At 45.6% G+C, this 23,501-nt stretch overlaps 1 protein-coding gene across 6 annotated transcripts in view; it reads right to left on the bottom strand.

Annotated features, from left to right (window-relative positions):
- PDE5A (phosphodiesterase 5A) overlaps window positions 1–23,501 on the bottom strand; it is a 119,347-nt gene that overhangs the window by 28,068 nt on the left and 67,778 nt on the right. For all 6 annotated transcript variants that reach the window (XM_019623990.1, XM_019623914.1, XM_019624299.1 and 3 more), the window contains exons 10-13: window positions 18,387–18,562; window positions 16,212–16,271; window positions 5,363–5,509; window positions 389–514 (exon numbers count right to left, since the gene is read on the bottom strand). In XM_019623990.1, coding sequence (XP_019479535.1) covers window positions 389–514; window positions 5,363–5,509; window positions 16,212–16,271; window positions 18,387–18,562 — 509 coding nt within the window. The remainder of the gene's footprint in view (window positions 1–388; window positions 515–5,362; window positions 5,510–16,211; window positions 16,272–18,386; window positions 18,563–23,501) is intronic.

Genomic DNA, 23,501 nt, shown 5'->3' with positions numbered 1-23,501 from the left:
GCCTTATCTACAAAGCCAAGTTCAGGGCCTGAGTGGTTTTTGAACAGGTTGAATGTGAACATGAGAAATTTGATACTTTTTTCTTATTCTGTGGAGTTTTCCTCTAAAGGAAATATTTATTTGTCCAAGCACTATTTACATTTAACATGAAGTTATTTACAGACTATTTTAAATTGCCATATACATTACATGCGAAAGAAAGTTAGCAACTAAGTATTTTGCCATACTGGCCTTCTTACATTAAAATATAATTTGTTTTGTAACTGGTGATAAATATTATTCTCAATCATCATCAGTGCACATTTTAAAACACTTGGAAGAACATGCTGTAAATTTTACTATTAAAGCAACAAAATGTCTTAACTATATGAATAGCTCTAAAAAGTACCTGAATTTTGCCTGCTTTTAGGGCTGCGAACATGCACTGAGCTGTGTTAAAGGCATGTCTCCAATTATGATAAGCGACATTCTTCCGGTAATTCTTCTTAACACTCAAAATCCACCTGCAAAGAACCTTTAGGAAGTAAAGCATAAGTGGTGACAATAATGGCTAACGTGTATCACATATTCACTCCCCAGGCACTGTACAAAGTATTTACAGCTAACCCTCTGGGGGAGGCATGATTTGATCATTTAACAGGTGAGGAAACTGACGTTCAGAGAGGGAATTTGCTCAAGGTCACTTTGGACCTGAAGGGTGGGGCCCAAATTCATGGGAGCAGTCCAACTCCAGAGCCCACCATGTTAGCCACCATGCTAACTTAATTAGATGTGAAATGCAAGACAGCTCTCAGACATGTATTTTCGGCATGGGCAGGGCACTGACTAGCTTTTTTAGATATTATGTCCATGTGTCACCAGTTAGGAGCATCCAAATAGACAGTCACGTATGTGTGATTTCACTTTAGAGGGCCATGCAAGCAGCCACTCTCAAGTTCTCATGCTCCCATCCTGCATATCTGCAAAGGTATTTAGTGCGCGACTCCGGGTGGATTGGGGACAAGGCATACAGCACAAGTTTTGATGCAATCATTAGCTCTTTATCCCTTTTAAATTATGCTTAAATATTCAGACAGAGTAGGTGCTTGGTTACCAAGGAGTAATTTAAAAAAACAGTATATGCAAAATAAAGCCCTGGGCTCCACATGGAAAAAATATATCTTAATAAGTGGGGAAAAAAAAGGGCTGACAGTTGAGAAAATCTCACAAGCTGGGTTTAATGCAACTTCTAAGTGTTGTGTTCAGTAAAACCCCCGGGGACTCGAGGTCCTCGGCGTGTTCACTCCACGTGTTTCTTAGCATCAGAGTCTGCGTCTTCAGTTCTGAATGATTTACTGTGCCTTTAGGGATCTGTAAAAATAAGCGTGCGCTTCTCCCTACATGTATCACTGGAGATGCTTCAAACACAAAGAGCACTGCCCTGGGGAATGGGACAAGTACCAGGGAAAAGACTGCTGCTTCACAGCAGTCAGCACAGGCGTAGGCCAAAACCAGGGTTCCCTCAGCGCCAGCAGAAGTCGCGTAGAGGGTTTCGTCGGAAACCAAGGCTTCTTGTCCTCCCTTTTCTCTCCAGGTCTCTCTGCCCCCGTTCGGTGACGTGGTTCGCAGGGGATGCCGACCATGGAGAACCAAAGCGTCCCCTGGCTCCCTCCCCTCTCAGGTCCACATTTCAGAGGATCCCCGTGTGTCTAAGACTGACATGTGTTAACCCCAGGTACGCTGAGCTTCTCTCACCAAGACCACTTCTGAACAAGGTCGGACAGGAAGTGATGGATTGGTCTCAGAAGGAGCATTTTCAGTAAGCTCTATAAACTTTCTCAGATATGCTTAGAAACTATGCAGTGAAGTGTTGGAGAAAATTGCTGGGATTAATTAAAGAATCAAGGAAAATATGTAGGAAAATCCAGAAATCTAACCTGCAGACAGAGCTCTTTATTATGAATCTGTAGATATAATTAAATAGGTGCGTACAGTCAACTGATGATGGTCTGACCTACGATGGTGCGAAAGCGATGCACACTCAAAAGAAAGCATCCTTTGAAGTTTGACTTTGGATCTTTTTTGGGCTAACGGCATGTCACACCCTGCTCTCTGGTGACGCCGGGCCATGAGCCGCAGCTCCCTGCCAGCCGGGCCACCATGAGGGTAAACACCCACTATCTGCAGTGTGTTCATTGTGTCAGGGGGGTCTTCCAACCCACAGGCTCAGGTAAGTGTCCCGAACACGGTTAGGGGCGGCTGGCCAGGCTCTGAGGTTTCGCAGGTCAGGTGTAGTAAATGCTATTTTGACTTAGGATATTTTCAATTTACAATGGGATTATCAGGACGTAACCACCGTCATAAGTCAAGGAGCATCTGTACTTCACGTAAGGTGAAGCAATGACCACGTGATTCCTGATGGACTACTCTATTATGCTTTCATCAAGATGGGCCGAATAGACTTGGGTAACCCAATGGATACAGCAGTTGGCAACTAGAGTTAAGTATAGGTTTTGGTCCTGTTATCAGGATGTTCTTGCGGCACACAGGAAAATTAGGGCCCCGTCTGCTTGGTGGATATGCCTGGCACGTTCCAATCTGTGAGTCTTTTGTGCAAACTATGGAATAATTTTGTGCAGTCTGGGTGACCCCAGGGAGCATGACCAATACACGAATCAGTCTCCACCCGTGCCGAAGGCCCCCTAAGGCCTGGGTGGCGTAGTCAAGACGGTGTGGGAGCGAGAAGCAACAGGAGACACGGCTCCGCTCCTGCCTCCAGGAATCTCCATCAGTGGTGAAAATAACACGAGTGCCCACATAAAAGAAGTCAATCAACCAACACAAATCTGAGAGCACAGCTTTATAAACCGCCAACAGCCTTCCTGAGGGCAGGCAGTCAAGGTTGTCCCAGGAAGAGAGGCTGAGTCAGGCTCTGAGGAAGAGGAAAGCTGTACATACACAGCGGAGCAGCCGCACCTCAGGGAACGGCAGGCACGAGGCGGAAGGCGAAGGGAAGTCCGCACACGCAGGTTTATCGAGAAGCGTCAGGAGTCTGCATCAAAGGTCGGCGAGCGCAATGACGTGATGGTTACAGGACAGGAAGCCGAGCAGACACGAGAAGAGCTGACATGTTTCACTAGGAAATGTTCTTTGTCAGGGCAGCTCCATGACCTAACATCCTCTGGCAATAACCTTTAATTCTATCATTCTAAAATTACAGTGACAACAATATCTGAAATAAAGAGGACAGAAGAGTCGCGAAGCCAGGAAGGCCAACCTGTGACGTTCAGACAGATGCCGGCTGGTGTTCGAACAGTTGTTATTTAAGCAGGAAAGGAGAGCAGACGAATGAGACAGTGAGGACAAATAACTGTCTAGCAGACAAAAATTCAGGAAAAGGTAAGAACAGCGATTGCCAAAGAAACTCTGCGTGACTATCTTCATATGTAACACTCAAATGCTATCTAAAAACTTCTGTTTTTAAGAAATAGATCAACTTATAAAAATTTCATAAATAGGTACAAGGGTCACAGTCCTTCATTCCGGCCAGGCTCTTGCAACAGAATCATTGCTAGTTTAACGTAAGGCAGGTTTGCTAGTTTAACGTACGTACAGGAGATCTCAGGAATCAAAGGGACCTGAGCTTCGTTAAGGTCCTGTAACTTGCAAAAAGAAGACCTGAGATTCACATTTAGAACTGGCTCGAAACGATGTCTGCGCTCCATGAATAGAAAAGGCCTTAAAACACGAGCCCCGTACCTACAATAGAGACAGATGATGGGGTGACATGACCGTGGTCAAGTCTGACCTAAGGAAGGGATCAGTGACATGCAGCCTGCACCTGTGTGGTAAGCAAAATATCATCCGAGTGTACACACGTGCACATGCATACATGTACAGACAATCACACAGACAGACACATGCATGGTTCTCACAAGACTCCCATATGAAAAAGTCATACCATTATCCCCTACTACCAGATTGCAAACTGAGAATGTGAGAGCAAGGAGATAAGAGCCAATCACTAGGAGAGCTGTGACCCAAAGTCTGATCTTTCTGCCCTCAGGCTGTCTCAGTTTCTCCACTTGTAAAGCAGGGACCGTAATAACAAAAGAACCTTTCTTGAGAACGTCCTGAAATAATTAAATGACATGGTGCCTTTTAGTCAGCACGCCCTAGTAAGAGTCAAGTGCGACTACAGAAGAGTCTACAGACCCTTGTTATTTGTTTACACTCAAGAGTAATATCAACTTCACGGAAGAACCAGGTTCAGCCCCTGGAATGACTGTGAACGGCACTGTATTAACCTCATTCCGCTATCTCAGCCCTTCGCATTCAGTCCTCACTGAGAGGCTCTCAAGGGCTGTGGCAGCTCGCTTCACCGCTGAAACGAGTAGCCAGCACAGTGCTGCGTACACTGTACATGTGAATACATTTTCATTTCATGAATTAATGGAGTGCTATAGTGGTATTTAGATTTCCAGAAAGGAAATCTGTACAAGGAGACTAGACATTCAACTGAGCAGAAAAAAATAACTTTAATGGCAAATTACTGATTTTTTTTTTTAAACAGTCCTTGTTCTTCTCCCTTATTCTTTGATGCCATACACACGGCCATTATGAAACAGAAGAGAACTCCCCAATCTCTCCAGGCAGTACTAGAAGGTATCGATTTCGGTCTTGCTATTTTCTGAGAGGTGAACAGGTCGGGAGCAGCAGTAAAATCCGTTTCCATCTTTACCCCACAGAGGCTGCCCTGCTGGCAACAGAGCGTGACCTCACATCAAGCCCCCTGACCCCTCATTTCCAAGTGCTCGCTCTGTTTGGGTCCTCCCTGTCCTGTGTTATCATAACCTCTGCAATCAGATCAGTTACCTCCCCGCTTCAAATTCCTCAGCGGCTCACCATTGTTTTCAGGACAAAATTCAAATTCCTCTGAGCAGCTTACAGGGTTCTGCATCATTTGCTTCTCTTCTTACCTTCCTCTCCAGTGTTCCCCTTGCCACTCTCAGCCCCTCCCTCAGTACCCCAAACCCCTATCCCTTCACCCCTCCCTCAGTACCCCAAACCCCTATCCCCTCACCCCTCCACCAGTGCCCCACACACCCCACCCTCAATCCTCTGTCTCCTGCCTTTGCACCTCCTATTTTCACCGTTGGGAAAACTCTCCCCAGTTCTTCAACCTCATGCTTGATACACAGTAAGAACCCAATAAACGTCTTTTTAATGGTTGATCATTTTCCTTTAAAAATCTCGGGTATGCATTAGGTGACAATACATCAACGGCTGGAACTTAGAAATCCCCATTCCACGCTAGCATCAAAACGAGTTCCCTTGCACGCATGCGCGTGCCCACTCCCGGAGGGTGGCACTGCACTCCTACCTCATGCTTCATCTGGAAGTTCTGCACGAGGTTGAGGTCGGTGAACATGCGAATTGTGCACAGCGCCGTCTCCAGGTCCGACAGCTCAAAGTCGCTGAAGCTGAAGTCGGTGATCTTAAGGGTCTGGGCGGATGGCACCACAGCAGCCTTGGGTGAGAGGAGGAGAAAATGAACCAAGCTGTACATCAAGGCAGCGGCGAGGATTCACAGAGCTCTCTCACTGCCACAGGGCGACAGCCGCGGCGCTTACTTTTTCTTTTGAATGTCATATACTAGAAACCTTTTCATATAGGACCTACTGCCGTATTTTTAAACTGAGCCACAAGGTTCCAGGGAAGCCAGGTGGAGGGGACAGGGTGACTGTGCTGACACTGTGCCTAGAATGGGCCAGGGCTAAGGACTCCCCAGTCTTATTCACAGTCAGTAATTATTCTGGACCCAGTACTGTGGGGACCAGGACAGTGATTGTGTTGTAAGCATTTTACATTTAATTCTCACACCACCTAGGAAGCGGACACGCCGGCTCCATTTTTCAGGCAGAGTCTTACACACAGAGGTTAATTCCTCACCCGTGGAGGCCCCACGAGTGAGGGAATGGCACCCGGCTTCCACCGCAGGCTGACCGCCCTGCTCTCATCTTAGACACGCTCTGCTCGGAGGCCAGCAGAACACACTTCACCCAGGCCCGCTCGCAGGATCACCTGGGGTGCCTATTCAATGCTCGGGGAGTCGCCTCAGGTCTGGGATGGGTCTTGAGAAGCCAGTTTTGATTTTTTGGAGGGTTTTTAAAAATTATCATCCTTAGTCTTGATTTGATAATCATTTAATTGTAGTTAACACCCACAGTTTCTTCAAATATACCTTGTTCTTTTTCATCAATGTCCCTTCGTATGCCCTGTTTCTCCGGGAAGCACCTATTCTCTGTAACTGATAGGCTCCTTAAGGCACAGTTCCCATCCAAAGCGGGTCAGATGCCCTGCAGAGCTGACCACCGCCACCTTGGGAAGACCTGTGAAACGACACCAATTCCCTCGGCTGGACTTCCCTGCCTCCTAAGCACACCAGCATCTACAGCAGACTGTATCTTACACATCTTCATATCCACTGCGACTACTGATGGAGACAGCTTTGATATGTGTTAATATGAATACGTACTTATCAAGTGAATGGGAGATAAAAGTCTCATTTCCTTCACTTCCTTTTCATTATAAGTTCCAGTTTGAAGGTCTCCACATCTCCTAGGAGGGTGAAGCCCTTAACCGGGGCTGGAAAACCGGCCGGCCTAACAAGTGCCCTCCCGTCTCTTTTGTTTGGTACTGAATGTTTGGGGAAAATCACCAAATTTGTTATACTGTCTAAAAATGGGGAGGGTTTAAACAAAAATAGATTTCTGGCTTCTCCTGAAAAATCGGGCCACCCTGAGCCCCGACACCCACAAAGCAACACTGGCCACTGCCCAGGGGCCCTGGCTGCCCAGACAGGCCAGCTGGGGGTTCTCTCCTGGCCTTCCGGAGGCCAGCCTTGGGGCTCAGTGCTTGCAGGAACGCCCCCACCCCCACCCCCGCCCCTGGGCCATCCCCCGGCTAGCACTGCTTTAGCCAGATCCAAGTCACCTGATGGAAACAGGTTTCAGCTTGGTGCACGGCAGAGGGAAGAAAAATTAAGAAATCTGAACCAGGTTCCTTCCATGTAATGGTTTTCTCCTTGACTCTTGCCAAACCCCTTAGGTTTCCTGTGTCTGGGACATAACTACTGTGCTTTACTTCCATCTTTTGTGAAGTAAAAAGGTCAAAGTAAAACAACTGACGGAGCCATCTAGAGCTTTTGCTATCCACCCGAGGGTGCCTGCACCCTCTCATCTTGACCTTAGCATGTGACTTACATACACCAGAAGTGTTTAACCTTTGAATGTCCCCCTCTTTAGCCTCCAAACGAAGAATCTTTTCCCAAGCCCCACATTCACAAGAAAATCTGCATTCTATTAAGTCAATCCCACAGGCGAATGTGTGGGCTGAAACAGGGGAAGAGGGGGTTTAAAATGTTTAGATACAGGGCTTCCTTTTTACACCAGCCCCCAGCATCAGAGTGGGAGAGGTCCGCTTACAGCGCTCGGAAGTGTGGAGGTGGGAATAAGCCGCCTCCCAGCTCTCATCAGAGGACAGCTGCTCCCCATCCACACAGCGCTGGACAGAGAGCAGATGTTTTTCCTTAGGGCATCATTATTCTTGCAGGAGGAAGTTTTCTTTCTTTCCTTCCACAAAGGATGTTCTAAACGCTACAGGATAAAGACTGCCAACACAGCTTGTGCCTCTCCACCCGACACTAACGCCAGCCCCTCTCCCCTGAAAAGCATCTTTTGCTTGTTCAGCCTTTCTGAGCTGACCTCTCGGGGCCAGGCAAACACGTCCCTTCAGAACCTTGTGGTCAGTGATACAGAGGTTCACAATTTTGGGGATCAATGACTAACCAGCCACGAGAAAGTCACGTATCTTGTAAAGCACTCTGACCATCAGGAGAGAATTCAACTTTTCGTCTGCTGTGGGCGAGCTTGGGATAAAGGTGACTTTAAATTCTGCTCACCACCTCATATGATCCATGCTGCCTGTCCCTCCACAGGACGGCACGGCGCCATGAATCCTCAGGCATCACGATTAGATCTTTTAGTGCTTAATTCAAAGAGTTAGGCCCTCCTAGAGCGGGCCGTTTCAATGTGTGTCAGATTAACCAAATACGGAAAGCAAGAAATGCACAAAGCTCATTGGGTTAAAGATTCAGCCTGGAGTAAAGCTTGGTAGTATAACCTCATTTTTCTTCTGAGTTCTTTAATTGTATCTGCCACTCACACCAATGAAGAAGCTATTTGCCTTTCGTGACTCTTCAGAGGGAATTCTTCCTTTAAATCACTTTTCTATGACTCATTTCCTAATGCCTTTCGCCAATCTTGCAAAAATTAAAAAAACAAACAACCAACGCTAGAAGTGAGATCCACTGACATATTGTTGGGAGAAGGGTTGGAACGGATTGAAGGAAGCAGGATTCAGAGTTATAACAATGTTTTGATTTCTCAGTGATCCTCAAAACCAGTTGTCCTGAATACCAGCTGACTGACAGTAATTAAATAAACTGACCACCAGCTGACAAAATCCTACAGCATTCACCACATTTGCATTTCATCGTTAGACAACGATCGTGACGAGAGAAACTCACAAGCCGGGTGACGCACATAGTAAGAGGAACATTTGCTTTTGGGGTCCAGGCCCGACATACCACTGTCACCCTGAGCTAGACGTCCATGCCTCTGCCTATGTCCTCACTTATAAAACCAGGTTGGATTAGACCATCTCCAAGGTTTAATATTCTGAGTTTACGGCCCACGTTTCTCTGTGTCCACAGGACTCCGGAATTGCTTCCGGCCCTCTCACTCTGGAAGCTAACACCACCCTGAGTGGCATCTAAATCTCGCCAGTGACCTTCCAGAACAGTGCCAAGCTCTGCCTCTCACTCTGTCAGCGCTGAAGGTACATGGACGGGTGGCCCTTAGCTGCTATGGTGATGTGGTATTTTTCATGTCTGTTTCCACCCACAGTTTTCCACTTTTAGCAGCTGTGGTTGGAAGTTACTTACAATGGTCAATTCTAGATTATTTCCTTCAAGTAGAGAATTGGTTATACTTTATCAACAGGAGTTTACTTTGTTCTTACAACACATGGCGCATTTTTCTTCCCAGAAGTTTCACACCTACTGTTCTACTGAAGCTAATTTACAAGTGAGTGTCAGCTTTCTTGAGGGCACATTATCAGAGTGGCCTGAGCAGGTAACTCCGAATGCGACAGGGAACATAAAGGTCTCAGTGCGGCTGCCGTGAGATTCTGAGAATGGCGTTCCAGCTACCACTAACAGCACTGACCCTTAATGGGGTGTGTGCACCAGGAGCTCTAGTCGCTACAAGTCTGGGAGCCCAATTCTTTATTGTGCTCTTTTTGTGGGCGGAGAGACTGAGGCACAGGGCAGTCACATATTCACCTGTGATCGCAGGACTGGAATTTCAACTGAGACGTCTCTCTCTAGACCCATGTTCTTGACCATCACACTGCATTCACGGAAATCAAAGCTGGCAACGAAAATGCATCCCAGTATCCTGGGCAGGTCTGCGCTCTCCCCAGTTAGCAGGTGGTTGTATATATTTAATCAGCTATGACATTATTTCTAGCTTCATAACCGTCTTACAGAAAAAGCAGAATCTTGTTGAATGCACTGAAGGAGCTTGAGCTGTGTTAGTTCATGCTAGATTATAGGCTTTCCAAAAGTCTGGATTTTCCAGAATCTACTGATTGATTGATTTATTCATTCAATCACTCAACAAAATGTGTAAACCAGGCTCTTGTTAAGCAATCACTAAATAACAGCTATTATTATTATTATTATTACTATTATTATGACTCAAGAACTAATAGCTTGACGGAGATGGCAGACACGTGATTGAAATACATAGCTTACGTGCAGTAAGTAACACAAGCACGTTGGTCATTTGCCCAAGTGGTTCCTGACAAGACCACGACAGAGAAGCGAGTGCACATTTCACGACTTCCTTTAGTCGCTTGTGGTGGTTAACTGTGTGTCCGTTTGACTGGCCCTGGGGTGCCTGGATTAGACATTAGCTCTGGTGTGTCTGTGAGGGTGTTTCTGGGTGAGATCAGTCCTGGAATCCATGGGCTCAGTAAAGTGGATTGTGCGCCCCATGTGGGTGGGCATCATGCCGTCCACTGGGGGCCTGGATGGGACAAAAGGCAGAGGAAGGGAGAACGTGCCCCTGCCTGCTTCCTACCTGCCTGCTTGAGCGGGGACATCTCAGCTCAGCTCAGGTGCTCCGAAGTGATTTCAACCATCAGCTCACCTGTTCTCAGGCCTTCAGACTCACATTGAATGTCCCAGCAGCGTTGCCGGGTCTCCAGCTTAGAGATGGCAGATGGCTGGAATTCTCAGCTCCTGTCATTGCGTGAGCCAATTCCTCAGAAAAATCTCCTTCGAGATCTATGTCCTGCTGGTTCTGTGTCTCTGCAGAACCCTGACTAGCTGTCCCCTGTTTTTCTCAAGTTGAGGAGCATCTATCCCGACCTTTCCCAGTCCTTACGTAAGACCAACGAGGCCCTTCTTTTGTTCAGCTATGTCTCATTATGAAGGCCACTCACACCACAAACGGGACACACTGGTGTCCCTTTTACACAAGTGTGGAGAGTGTCTTTGTGTTTATTCAACAGAGAAATGAAAGTTTATAGGAAATAATACACTTATAAGTCTCCTTGAAGCCCAGAAAGCACGTATTCATGGAAAATAATACACTTGGGTCAGGTAAACATAATGATCATTTTAAAATGATTGCGTTTCTTATTTTGGGTGGATGGCTCATGAGAAGGTTTATATTTAGCCTGTGGCAAAGTCTCTGTAACCTCAGAAGAAAATAAAGATGTGTGGCTGCGTGGCTACACAATTTGTCCAATGGTGTCATCTTTATACAGAAAGGTCGTGCTGCCGTGAAAGACACGCTGCCTCGGGTCTGAAGTATTGGACCTCAAGAGCTAAAATATAAATCACAGCAACAATGCCGAACAGCCAACTGTTCAAAAGGGTTCCTTCTTCAGAAAGTCATTTCTTAAAATAGTCTGAAAAGAAAGGCAGCTGCTGAACCTGGTCTTGCATAAAATGTCGAATTCTTCCAGAAAGCGTCAGTGTCCTATAAAGGCATTTTGTTACATGACTCCTTGATGCTTCTTTAATATACATGTTAAAAGGAAGAGGTTCTCAAAGGTCCATTCTTAAAGGAAATTATTTTCAGAGATAAAATTAATGAGCCAATTGATGCGCTGATTGGTGACTACAGGGAGTGACCCTTATCAGTCCCTGATCACTACCCGCTTCCACCCCCACACGGGGCACACTTTTGTGGAGAGCAGTTTGGCTCCAGGTCTGTGAATGAAGCCATGTGACAGCCATCACATTTAACTTTATAGGAGGCTAATGTTTCTTTTCCCTGCTGTTCACATGCACAGAACATGCGTTTTGAAGGAAACAAATCTCACACGGTTAGTTTACAAGGCTGTTGGAATTTATCTTTCTCTAAGAGGGAAGTAAATCAATATAAAAATGGGAGAGAAATCTTCTTATACAAAGGGAGGTGAACATCTAACTCTAGGTGGAACCAAATCTTACTGAGAATCAAGACGTGAATAAGGCACAACTAGACTGGATTAGTATGTGTTTTTCAATAACTATATCAACATGTTTTATGATTTTTCCTTCTTTATAACATTATATAAATGGATGCATTTAAATCTCAATAGGAAAGAGGTACAGATTATTTAAAAAGTTGGGTAGTGATTGTATGGTTTTGCAAAATCACATAAAGGAATATCATAATGTCAAGATTCTGATAAAACATGTATGTGCTTATAAGTGAAACTTTAGAGTAAATTTATGACTACAGCTGGGACTGGCACACACAGATCTGGGGAACATCTGGTTAGTGTATAAGATGACCCAGAACAGTGCCACCACATTTTGGAGCTAAGATTACCATTGGAAGTCATCCACTAGTAAAATCCAAGCAAAACAGATAAGGTTAGCCTGTCAAATTAAAGCAGGAAGACTCAAACAGAATCTATGAAGTCTGGTCAATGTGAAGAAGACCCACCCAGTCCATGTCACAGGTATCGATGCAAGTGAATGTACTGATGATAGTGACAGGAAGTCCACAGGACCCAGGCTGTCCCAGAGTGTCCTAACACTGATGGTGGAAGAGGGTGCCTCACTGGATGCCACAGCTTACTGCGGTTGAGTGACAACAGTTATTAAGAGCAGAAGGTCAGCTCTTTGTTATTATCTGCTCGAAATTTTCCATGAACATTTTGGCTGTTTATATAGCTTTTCCCCAAAAGTGAGGGAATGTGATGATCATCTTGATGAAGGAAGTGGACCACATGCTACCCTGACTTGGCCTCAGAGATCTGAGTCAGGTAGGTGGCTCTGCCCCTTACTGTGACCTGCCTCAGTCACACCTGTGCCTGATCAAGACGAGGCAAATTCCATCCTAAGGTCGGCTTTTCCCTCTCTCACTACTTTGATACAGAAGACCTTTTAGGATCACAGCAGGGTCTCAGTCTGCGCTTACATCCATGACTGATGATCAAAGAAACTGCTGCCAAGCAGAAGCTCTAGGGACTCAAGCTGAGTCAGCAGTGACTCCAAGACAAAACGGAGCAGCTTATTTTAAAATCTAAACTCTAATACTTATTTATTTACTGCTCTTTTAACAAGAGAGGAAGGTGGAAAAGGCAATCAGCCATCAAATATTCAGGTACCTGTAATAAACATGCATTACATTTTGATAACTTTATCATAACCAAGTCAGTTGGGGTCTTTTATTTTTATCTCAATAATTTATGACTAAGAATCATTAAAAGGTATATGGCAAAATGCTTAGTTTACTACACCCAATTTTAAGCCAAGATAAGATTAGATTAAAAATAGGAAACTCAATAAACTGAATTAAAAAACTCAAGTGAATCAGGGAAAAAATAAGGATACTGAATTTTCTATCAACAAAATTACTTTTGTATAACTACAGAACTTCTCTGGGCACAGGCATAAATATTTAGTATACTTCAGTATATTATTTAATTCTCTTAAGAACTAATTTTAAAAAATAAGAGTTAAGAAAATATTTGACAGTTTTTCAACTTATTTTAGGTTTTAAACTGAGATAAACAGACACATAACAAAGACAGCAATTTTGGTAATTGCTAGGTGATGCAAACACCTGTGTAGTTGAGGCTGTAAAAGAATTTTTATTAGATTGATAGAAAATTAGAATTGCAATTGGTTGCTGAATTTCAACCAATTTAAATTAATTACTTGACCTACAAGCTCTGTAACCTTACATTTCTCAGTGCAGCTGCCAGAAATCTATTTTTCAAAAAGAACAACAGATGGTTTTGAACAATACTGCAATACAGCAATTTTCAGTTATCCCAAAGTGTTTTTCTCTGCTAAAATTATAAATATAATTGAGGAAACAATTTTCAGATTTTTCTGAAAGACTATGCTATTTTCAAAGCGAAACACAAAGTTTAATAGCCTCCTGATTTTTTAGCATTATCTTTAGAAATTACTCTATATGCTAGTTTTTATTTATCTAAAACAACACGTGGCAGGCAGAGTGCAACCTCCCCTCATTTTAGAACCAACTCGATAATCCCAGAGCCGGCAAGCACCTCAAGACATGTCTTTCCATGCGAGCATTTCCAACTCACAGCACGTGTTTAGTTTCCAAACGTTATCATTCTAGGAGGACCAGACAAATGGGCCAAGTAAGCCTGATGTGAAAGATAATTTAAACTTATAGACCTTTGTAAATAAATGAAAAAAATGCTCATTTCTTCAAATATGATTGAGAACAAAATAAAGATAGCCAGTTCCAAACAAGGCTAACCCCAAAACCTTTAGGGTAAAATCATCTCAAGTTCCTCAGACTGACGTTGGCACATGACTCAGCTTCCCAACTCAGTGACTTAATGGCGAACCCAAGTCCTCAGTGTCCTTCCTCCCGTTGTAGCTCACTGTCTTTCGAGAGCTGTGCCGGGGACGGTGGGCTGGGCCCGGGGGCCTGGGCTTGGCCCTGGCACCATGGCTGACAGCCTGGGTGATCCCGAGTGGGACAATCTAAGCTCTCTCAGCCTCAAACTGCATTTCAAAATGCTGGTAATACCGACTGTACAGGGTTGTTGTGGATTACATACACTTGGTTCACACACACAGAGAACTGCAAACATGCTGCCCACTTATGGTGGTAAGTGCCCCATAAATGCAGCTATTACTAGTATCCCTTTCCTCTTGTCTTGACCAAAGAAATGGCTCTCCTTAGTGCTCAGGCCACATCCAGGCCCAGCCCTCCCGCCATCTTGCTCTGCTCGCCTTACACGCACCCGTGACCCCCCCTTTGTCCAAGAACACGCGGGCTTTCTTGCTTGTGAGCAGCCCTGGTTTGTAAGCACAAAACGAACCGAAACGAACACTGCAAACTTCACCAACCCCTTTCAGAGCTCCTCCTCTCTGTTTCACAGGAAACTGATTTTTAAAACGGAGACCGTATTTCTCCTTCATTTTCTCACCATTTCCTCTGGTCTCTGCCATTTCACTCCTGAAGCTGTTTTCTCAACAGTCCCCTCATCACGGACTCCCGCCGCCTTTGCTCAGTGCTCAAGTGTCTCCACGTCCTACACGTCACAGGCCCCCCTCCTTGGGGAAACTTCTGGGCCCTGCCATCCTCCACCTGCCTCTCTGTTTGACTACCGCTTCCGTCCTAGCTCTTTTCCTGCTCCCGTGTCAGCCTTAGTTCAGCTGGGTTCTGCCCCTCGTGTTGCCCTCTCTCCACACTACCTCCCGACTGCTCCACTCCCGGGATGTCACTGCCATGGGCCACCCCGGTCCCGGGGTACCTCCCCAAGCAGCAGCTCCAGCTCTGACCACCAGCCCCTCACCACGCAAGTCCTGCCTTTCCTCACGGGCATGTCCACTTGGCTGGCCCACCAGCACCTCATACATACCATGTTCTAGATCAAACCTGCCAGCTTTCCTGCTTACTATTTCCGCCTTCCTTAACTAATGGCACCATGACTCTTTTCATCACCAAGGTCAGAAGAGCTGCTCCGTCTCTCCCTTCTCCCCCCTCACAGCTCATAACAGACGGCAGCGGTGACATGCACGGGCTCGGGCCGTGGGCTGAGGGTGCGTCCCGGCCTCGCCTCCTGCCGGTGGCACCTGGAGCCGCTCGGCTCCTCGCGCTTCACTGTGGCTTCGTGACACAGCTGTGCAGCTGCCATGAGATGTCCGCAAGGGACACAGGGCTGGCATCTGGGGGCTACGATGGTGACGGCCACGAAAAAGGCTCTCCCCACCCTGTTCACGCCCTTCTCATTCCTTACGACTCCCGGCTGTCGTCACATGTCACACACACCTGACCTATGTCATCCCAAACTAATGTAAGCTCGGAAGGCCAGCCGTGGCTGTGAATGAGTAAGGGCCTCAAACGTCCGTGAATCTCAACCGACGCCCAGGACCCGGGACTTCTACTCACGTATCGATGCTCTTCTCTCACAGCAACTAAATAAGTGTAATGAAAACTCTGGGGGGAGGGGGGGCAGCCGAGTGGCTCAGTTGGTTAAGAGCTCGCACCCTTGAGCGAGCTCTGAGCAACAGGGTCGCCGGTTCGATTCCCGGCCCAAGCTGAGCTGCTGCTGAGCTGCTAACAGGTGGCAGGATGGCTGAAGTAAAGAAAGAACACTCGGGAATGGGCCTTATGTGAACACAATTTCAAAGAACATTCCAGAGCTCTATGGTCAGAAACTAAAGTCACTCTCAGTTCTCAATAATGCACCATAGGTTATCAGTAACAAACTATACAGCCTTTGCTGTCATTACCTTAACCAAACAACCACTTTGCAGTCACCTGTCCCCATTTCCCCAGGAACTGAAAACTAAATTTAATTTTGGCCTAAGATAGATGTAAAGATTAAAACAATTATTGGGGGGAAAAATCAGAATCATATAATAATGTATTACAAAGTCAATATAAGTTATTATCTTTGGCTTTGTATTATCAGTGACTTTGTAGCCCTGCAAGACATTAGAGTTGATTAAATATTTTTATAAGTGTCCATCTAAATATTGGCCACATTTGATTCCATGTCTGAGGGACCATTACTAGGAGAGGCAGCTATCCTGACAAAGGCCTATGTATGGATACACTACTTAGATGTGTGTAGCCAGTCGTGGTTACAGGAAGCGGGAGAATTACCGCCAAGGACTGTAGCTCCCTCGTCTCCTCCTCCGCTGCTGACGCGTGATAGGACAGCACCTGCGGGGAGAGGCAGGACACAGGTTACAGGAGGAGCGCTGCCAGGTACACACCAGGATTTTCATGCTTGGGATTCTGCTAAAACTTCTCAGAGCGACAACCAGTCTCCTCAGAATGCCAAGCCCTGTTCTGGTTTCTGCTTTCTTCAACAGAGAGAAAATCCCAGACTTCCATTCAATTGCTTGTTTCGGAAAACAAAGTACTACTCCGTGTCCAAAAACGCATCACTTGCCCTCTGCCATTGTCGATATAAGGAACACATTCTCTATAAGCCACACTGTTGGACCAAACTTGGCAGAAAATTTAGCTTCGACTGTTTTTATTTATTTTTTTAGATACTGACTTTATTTTTGCTTGTGTTCATAATTAGGGAGAAACACCTTTGCATAAAGTGACATTTTAATGATGCTGTTTGGGAAGCATTTGGAAAGCAGGGAGTCTAGAAGTGGCTCTCTGATGAGGCCGGTACCCACCGGAGAAGTCAGAAGTCTGCATGGCTGGGGTATAACCGTCACAGGTGCAGGGTCCCCAGTCCACCGATCGGAGTCAGAGCCTGGTGCAGGGCTTCCGGCCCAGGAACGCACCCCCTGGCAGCTGAGGCCCCCCCCAGGCGCAGGGGTTCTCGGGCCTCGGCTGTGAGCTCACCCCCAGCGAGAGACCAGGGGCCGGGACCCAGCTCTCCTCTCCCTCGCACGCGCGCCCCGCGACCTCAGTACACTCAGAGGTCGGGCTCACTGTCTCTTACAACTGCCCATGAGAACCACGCATTCCCACTGTCACAGGAGATAACCGCTAAGCAGTGGGGTGCTATTTTAGGCATTGTTTTTAACCAGGGTAGTGGCTGTATGTAAAACATCTATCATATTTTAAAAACATGTTTTTGAAAGTTCATGTCTGACAGAGCCAACACAGGTTTATAAAAAAAGCTCTAGGAGCTTTAGAATTATTGTTGAAAAGGTAACTGCTTTCAGACTTATGAAACTATATGAACACATATGTGAGTGTATATGTCATTTAAATATGTATTTGAAACCGAGATTTCAAATTTGAGGTCTCATATGTAATACTATAGCAAAACTTCAGTGTTATAATTCACCTCAGGAAGTAAAGTGAACCATCTCGGTTACTGATAAATCTTGACATATAACATATAACTTTCTAGCTCTTTAGGTTGTGTATTTATTTATTTGTGTATTTTCCGAGGAAAAGTTATATCCCAAACAGTGATTCCCACTCTCCTCAACTAGGCCAGAGCAGGCAAACATTCAAATGTATTTCACACCAATGCTCGAATGACTAAGCAGACGTTTGCACTTTTTGAAATCCAATTCCCTAAACTGGTCTATGACGAAAGAAAATTTCTGTGTTCCACGAAGTGCAACATTTTCAGAGCCATCAGTGAAATCCATCTGGAAGGGGCGCCCCCCCTGGGTGGGCTGGTCACTGGAGAAGGAGGCTGCCCACCACCAGTCCCCAGGCCAGGGGCCCACTGGCTGCCTGCGTTCAGAATCGCCAGGCAGCTCTGTACAATGCAGATTCCAGTCTTTACCCAAGGCCTAGTCAGAATCTTTAGAAATGGGTCCCATAAATCTGTAATTTGAAAGTTTCTGAGAGATTCTGAAATAGCTAGTGTAGGAGTTTAAACTATCCTTGATTTTTTTTCTTTTCCTTACTCTGATTCTCTATGAGTGCTGCTCAGGGTTTCTGTTTTTATTTTGCTTGTTTCTGTTTTTTTTATTTTTATTTTTTAGATGACTGTATTTAAAATAACTACAGCTGCTTGTGAGGCAAGATGGGGCGGGGGGGGGGCTCAGGCGACCAGGACGGGAAAGCAGGCTGCAGTAAGTGGCAGGAGGCGCCTGTGTGGCCCGATGGTTCAGGTCAAGGACTGATTTGTGCCCAAAACGCAGACGGGGGAGGGACATACCGCCCGAGTTGTGGGTTGGTCACGTGACCTCTGACAAGATTCTACAATATTCTGGGTCTCAGTTTCCTGAGCTGTTTAAATGCGGAATTAAAGATCTGATCATCTGGCCCACATGATGCGTGCGGCCACCATGGTATCACAGACAGGGTGACTTGCTACGGCTGAGCGGCCCCAAAGCTGCGGCCCACCTCTAACGTGACCATTTGCTTGGCCATGGCTCTCTCCACAGCTTCATACATCTGCGTGTTCTGGATTCCCAAGCCACAGAAGATGACAAAAGCTTCCAGAAACTGTTCATCATTTCGGTTGAAAGGTTTAACCTCGCCAGTGTTCTCCTCCATCTTATTAACAAGTTGGCAAACCCCTATAACGATACAAGAAATGGAGCAAGTGTTAGTAGGAATGATCACAGTTTTTATCGATTTGAACACATACCCCCCAAAGACCGTCTTAGACATTTAGGAATGTCTGTCATCTCCAAAGAAACTGATGAACCCTCACAGATCTAAGGTAGAAAGTAAACTGAATTAATTTACATGGGACTTGATTCACATTGTCTTAAACGTACGTTGCCTCTGTTCAAAAATCCTAGAGTGCTATTTTCTTCCAGACTTGGTTGTGAGTTTTAGGTCAGTCGAATCCCCAAAGACAATTTGTCCTTTGGAGGCTAATTGGATTTTTGCACTCTTGCCAAGAGAACAATTTGGATGCACAGAATTTTGGGTCACGCAGACTGCCTTACTGAGAAACCAGAAGTTAAAAAACACAATTACATGCAAAATAGAAAGCAGGAAACAAGCAATTCACATAGTCTCAAATTTCAAATATGCACCTCTGTGTCTAAGAGGCCATGTTTGCAGACAACTTTTAATACTTCAAACGAATGCAAATAAAAATGACTTATTTATTTAGAAATAAAAGCAGAGCTACTGTCTGACGAAAATCATAACCTCCTACCTATGTCCTGGCCTCTCTTTGAAAGTCAAACATGTTGTCAACATAAATGGAAGATGACATCAACGTCATGATATGTCCTCACTGAGCTAGTTGTTCTATGGGACTCTGAGCCTCGTGGTCTCTGCGAGGAGCTGGGCCACCTACCTCTGGGTAAACAGTGCTGTTGAGGTCCTCGTCTCTTCTGTCCCTAAATATATAACAGAGTCCCAGCATGTGCCCACCATGGGGTGGGCCTCGTGCTAACTGCTTTAGTACAGACACGATCTCTAGTCCTCACAATTTACACTGAGGTAGGTGTGACCAGCCCCATTTCACAGATGAAGAAACTGAGTCTCAGAAAGGTGAAGTCGTTGCTCAAGGCCCCTTAGTGTGCTCAGCTCTAAAATTCACACCCCAGCTCGGCCTCGCCCCAGAGGCCACTTTGACCACACTGCGGCCTGGTGCCCTTTGACCTCATCACAGGAGTGCCCCCGCCGGCCATCCGGCCTGCCCGCACGTTTGCCTGTGCTTGTCCCCTGGCCTGTGCCCTCCCCAGGCTCCCGTGGCTGGTACCCAGTGATGGATCTCTCCTGGGGCCCCCACTGCCCTGTGAGGCAGGCATCTCTTTGGTTTGCTTTCAACGCCATCACTTGGAGTACCACAGGGTTTTCTATATCTGGCTCTCTTTGTAGACTCTACATATCTTGGGCTCAGAGATTTTATTTTTTCAGTTCTACTTCCTCAGCTGGCAAAGTGCCTGGCATTACAGGAGGAACCCCCGAAATGTTTACTGAGTTAATGAGGGAAAGCAGGACTGCAGCTTTGACCCAAACTGCTTTCCCATGAAGGCGGTGGTCTGTTATGTCCTTTCTCTCCTGAACACAAAAGGGTTTCACAGTTCATGAAGATGCAAAGTTGTACGTCACACGTCCCTCTGTCACTGTGGGAGCACTTTAGCACTACACTTGTCTGTGCGTCCATCTTTGTTCTTTCCCGTTTGTGTGAGTTTTTCTGCTTCAGGCAGTAGAGACACCCTTCTCTATCCTAAGTGCATTAGTGCTGCAGGATTGCTTCTCGAACACGTCATTGAGGAAAAGGTTAAACAAAGCAGAATGAATGTGAATACTGCAAGTAAAAACATGGCTAAACGGCCACCGGCACGGTTATCTTCAGGAACATGTCCCATGTATGGTAAAAACACGAGGGCTGTGTTCTCCAACCTCTGTGAATCCCCGAATTATAAATATGGAACTGTTTATATAGGCTCCTGGCTCGCTCCCAAATCACATTTCCCTGCGAGTCACGCGCTCCATGCCCTTAGCCTCACATCACAGCGTGAGCGCTGTTCAAGCTTCACTAAAGCTTTCTCCTACATGGCCAAGTTTCATAAACAAGATTTTACTTTTTATCACTTCATAAGAGTTACTGCATGTGTGAAAAGGGAAAGACCACAGGAGGGGTGAGACGCGGCTGTCGGGCAGTCTGCCAGGCTATGACCGAGCTCAGCAGCCCTCTCCTGGGCAGCGGGTCACATCCGTGCCTCAGCCAAGTCACTGAATGGGTACAGTAAGAAGTGTTAGTTAACAATACCTCTGGAATCGAAAGGTATCAAAATGGAAGGTAACGTGTACAAATATCAAGAGTCAGCTGTCACAGCCACAGCTCAGGGAAGGACAGCTACAGTGTCTCTGTTACAGTCTAACAGATAGATAGAGCTATAGATATATAGATAGACATAGATGTAAATAGAGCTATGTCTCTGATTTTTTAAATATATTAATCTTCCAGATGAATTTTGTAAAAGCTGGTCAAGACCCTCTCTTCCCCCTGAAAAGCAATGAGGCTTGATGACACCACGCCGTTTAATTACAGGTACTTGTATTAGGAAAATCCTAGCAAACATTTTATAAACAAGTGAGCAGTTAGTGATATGGCCAAATGATAAAATTTAATATGAAAAGTAAAACGAAGTAGAAGTCAAATTTAAACTTACATAATTTGGACTACTTATCTCTGCCTTGGAATCAAATGACAACACACAGGTGAGCAGAGGTGGGGAGCGTCATCTGCTTAGAGCACACATTCGGCAAGAAATGCAGCTCTCGCAACATGAGGTGTTCCACTATACTTCTTACTAAACTCTTCACTAACAAAGAGACGGCTGGAAATGTACCCTATTTAAAGCAGAGATGTTCTTAACTTATTTTTTTGGATGGGAATAAGACTAATTTCTTCAAAATATGTCCTGAAATTGGTATGAAAAATATGCCTAAGAATGTCTGATAAATACGATATGGGGAAAAGTCATATTTAACTTAATAAATTGGGGGAATAATTGGTTAAAATAAGTGAATGCTGAATGAGAAAAACGTTTCCTTCATGGTACTGGAAACACTCAGGATGAGCCAGAGCACTCAGAAGACATGTGACATGAAACAAAACCTCAGGCAACACATCTGATGATGCAACAGGCCCTGTACTGGTCTCATGTCTATAATTCCATCTAAATGTCAGTAATGGAAAAAAATGAGGGGGAAAGAAGATTACAGAAAGCACATGGGCCCATCTGTCTTTCTGCATGTAACTCCATGGGGACTCTCTATTAGGATTACATAACAGCAGAATCTGGCCTTGACATGCAAGAAAAGTTATCTGCAGCCATGATATTTTCCATGTTGCAACTGTGGGTACAAAGTCTAGTGGAGAATTCAAACTCCCTGTTTTGTTACACTTGCAACACAGAAGGGACACGGGACATTTTCCTTCTCATACTTGGAATCAACTTGAACCGCCACCTACGACCCCACTAAGGGAATTATTTTCTTTCCTTTTATTTACAGGGAATTTTTCCTCTCCAAAAACATTTGCTTTCTTTTGGCTCTTTTCTCAAGTAGGACAAAATGCATACTAAGGAAAGTCTGAGTATTTCAACTGGCATTCTTAAACAGAATGTGAACTTTCAACAGATGTGAAAGGCGAGTTCAACTCCGCAGAGGTGAGCGATGTGCTCCTAACCTTTTAAATGGTTCAAGGACGCTTGGAGCCAATGGATGCTGTCAGGCCTGCTCCGGTCAGGGTTCTTTGCACTTCCCCCGACGAGCTCTCCTTTACCATCTGTGTGAAGTGATGAAAAGCCTGACGTATAACTTCCTCTAGTCACCCCCATTCCCAGTTATGTTCCAAAGAGACGCTGCTGAGGAAAACTGAAAATGGGACGAGGCATGGCAGGTCGCCACAAGGTCCTCCTCCTTAAGGAAACTTACTAGTAAGTAATACATCCCTTCTGGAATTCCATTTCCCATTTTGCAAGGTCGAAGGCAGCTTGTAGTAAGTCTTTATACTTATATTTGAAAGCACCAGAGCAGCATTAACATTTATAGTGTTGTTTTCACCTTGAACTTGCTAGAATTTTGTAACATAGCTTTGACGTAGTATCATTGTGGGGCCCCCGTCAGTTTTTTTCTGTTGCTTATGTTACAGATCCCATGGGTGGCCATCGTGAAAAGAGAGCTCGTGTACATATTCACTAGGCTGCACTTTTTCTCAGAGAATACGAAGAGTGCCAGGGACCTAACAGCTCGGCAAGGGGTGGCCATGCTGGCTTCCCCAGGCCCGGATCTGACCTCCTGCCTGCTGCCTTAGAAACTAGGTGGCCACACTGAGGACAGACCCATCTCTCTGGGTGGGTCACAGTGACAAGTTCACAAGGCTGATGTATAAAACCAGAATGGTACTGATGCCCAGCAGGAAACGAATCTGTCCCAGGAACCTGCCACGTCCAGCCCACTGCCTGCAGTCCAGTCCGCTGAAGCACAGTAAGAAACAAGTATCAAAGCGATCAGCACATTTGAGAGGGTGGGAAGAATGCATTCTCTTCTTATGAGCTGGCCTGCCTCGGAGAGGAAAAGGTCAGAACAAGGAAAGGCAGGGATTGGCGGAACGCTAGAGCATAAACCGGTGTGTGCATCTCACCGTGAGGATGCACTCCTGCCAAGAGACAGGAATCGGTGAGAAATTATTGGCTACAACCTGCCACACCCATCGCCACTGAGGTGATGGTGTCGCCGTGTGCACTGACACAGTTCTCTACGTCCCTGTCCGCACCGGGGGCAAAGGTCCCCGGCTTCTGGATAGAAACTGGACAGGCTTTCAATACTTGTCTCTTTTCCCTTTTTCCATGAACAATACCTCCTATCCTCCCCTTTCTGACATGCTCTCCTTTAATGAAACATGGAAACTACCAGACTTTTTAAGGTAAATGTATATAGCTAAGCCTTGCTCCATTAGGGCTTTTATTTAAAAGGTTTGCCTTCCTGTTTCTTTTATTTCCAAGTTCTTGGGAGGATGTTAACAGTTCTGACTATTTT

Source organism: Hipposideros armiger, unplaced genomic scaffold, assembly GCF_001890085.2.
Source record: "Hipposideros armiger isolate ML-2016 unplaced genomic scaffold, ASM189008v1 scaffold_1, whole genome shotgun sequence".
NCBI lineage: Eukaryota > Metazoa > Chordata > Mammalia > Chiroptera > Hipposideridae > Hipposideros > Hipposideros armiger.
This window is presented reverse-complemented; position numbering and strand designations above follow the sequence as displayed.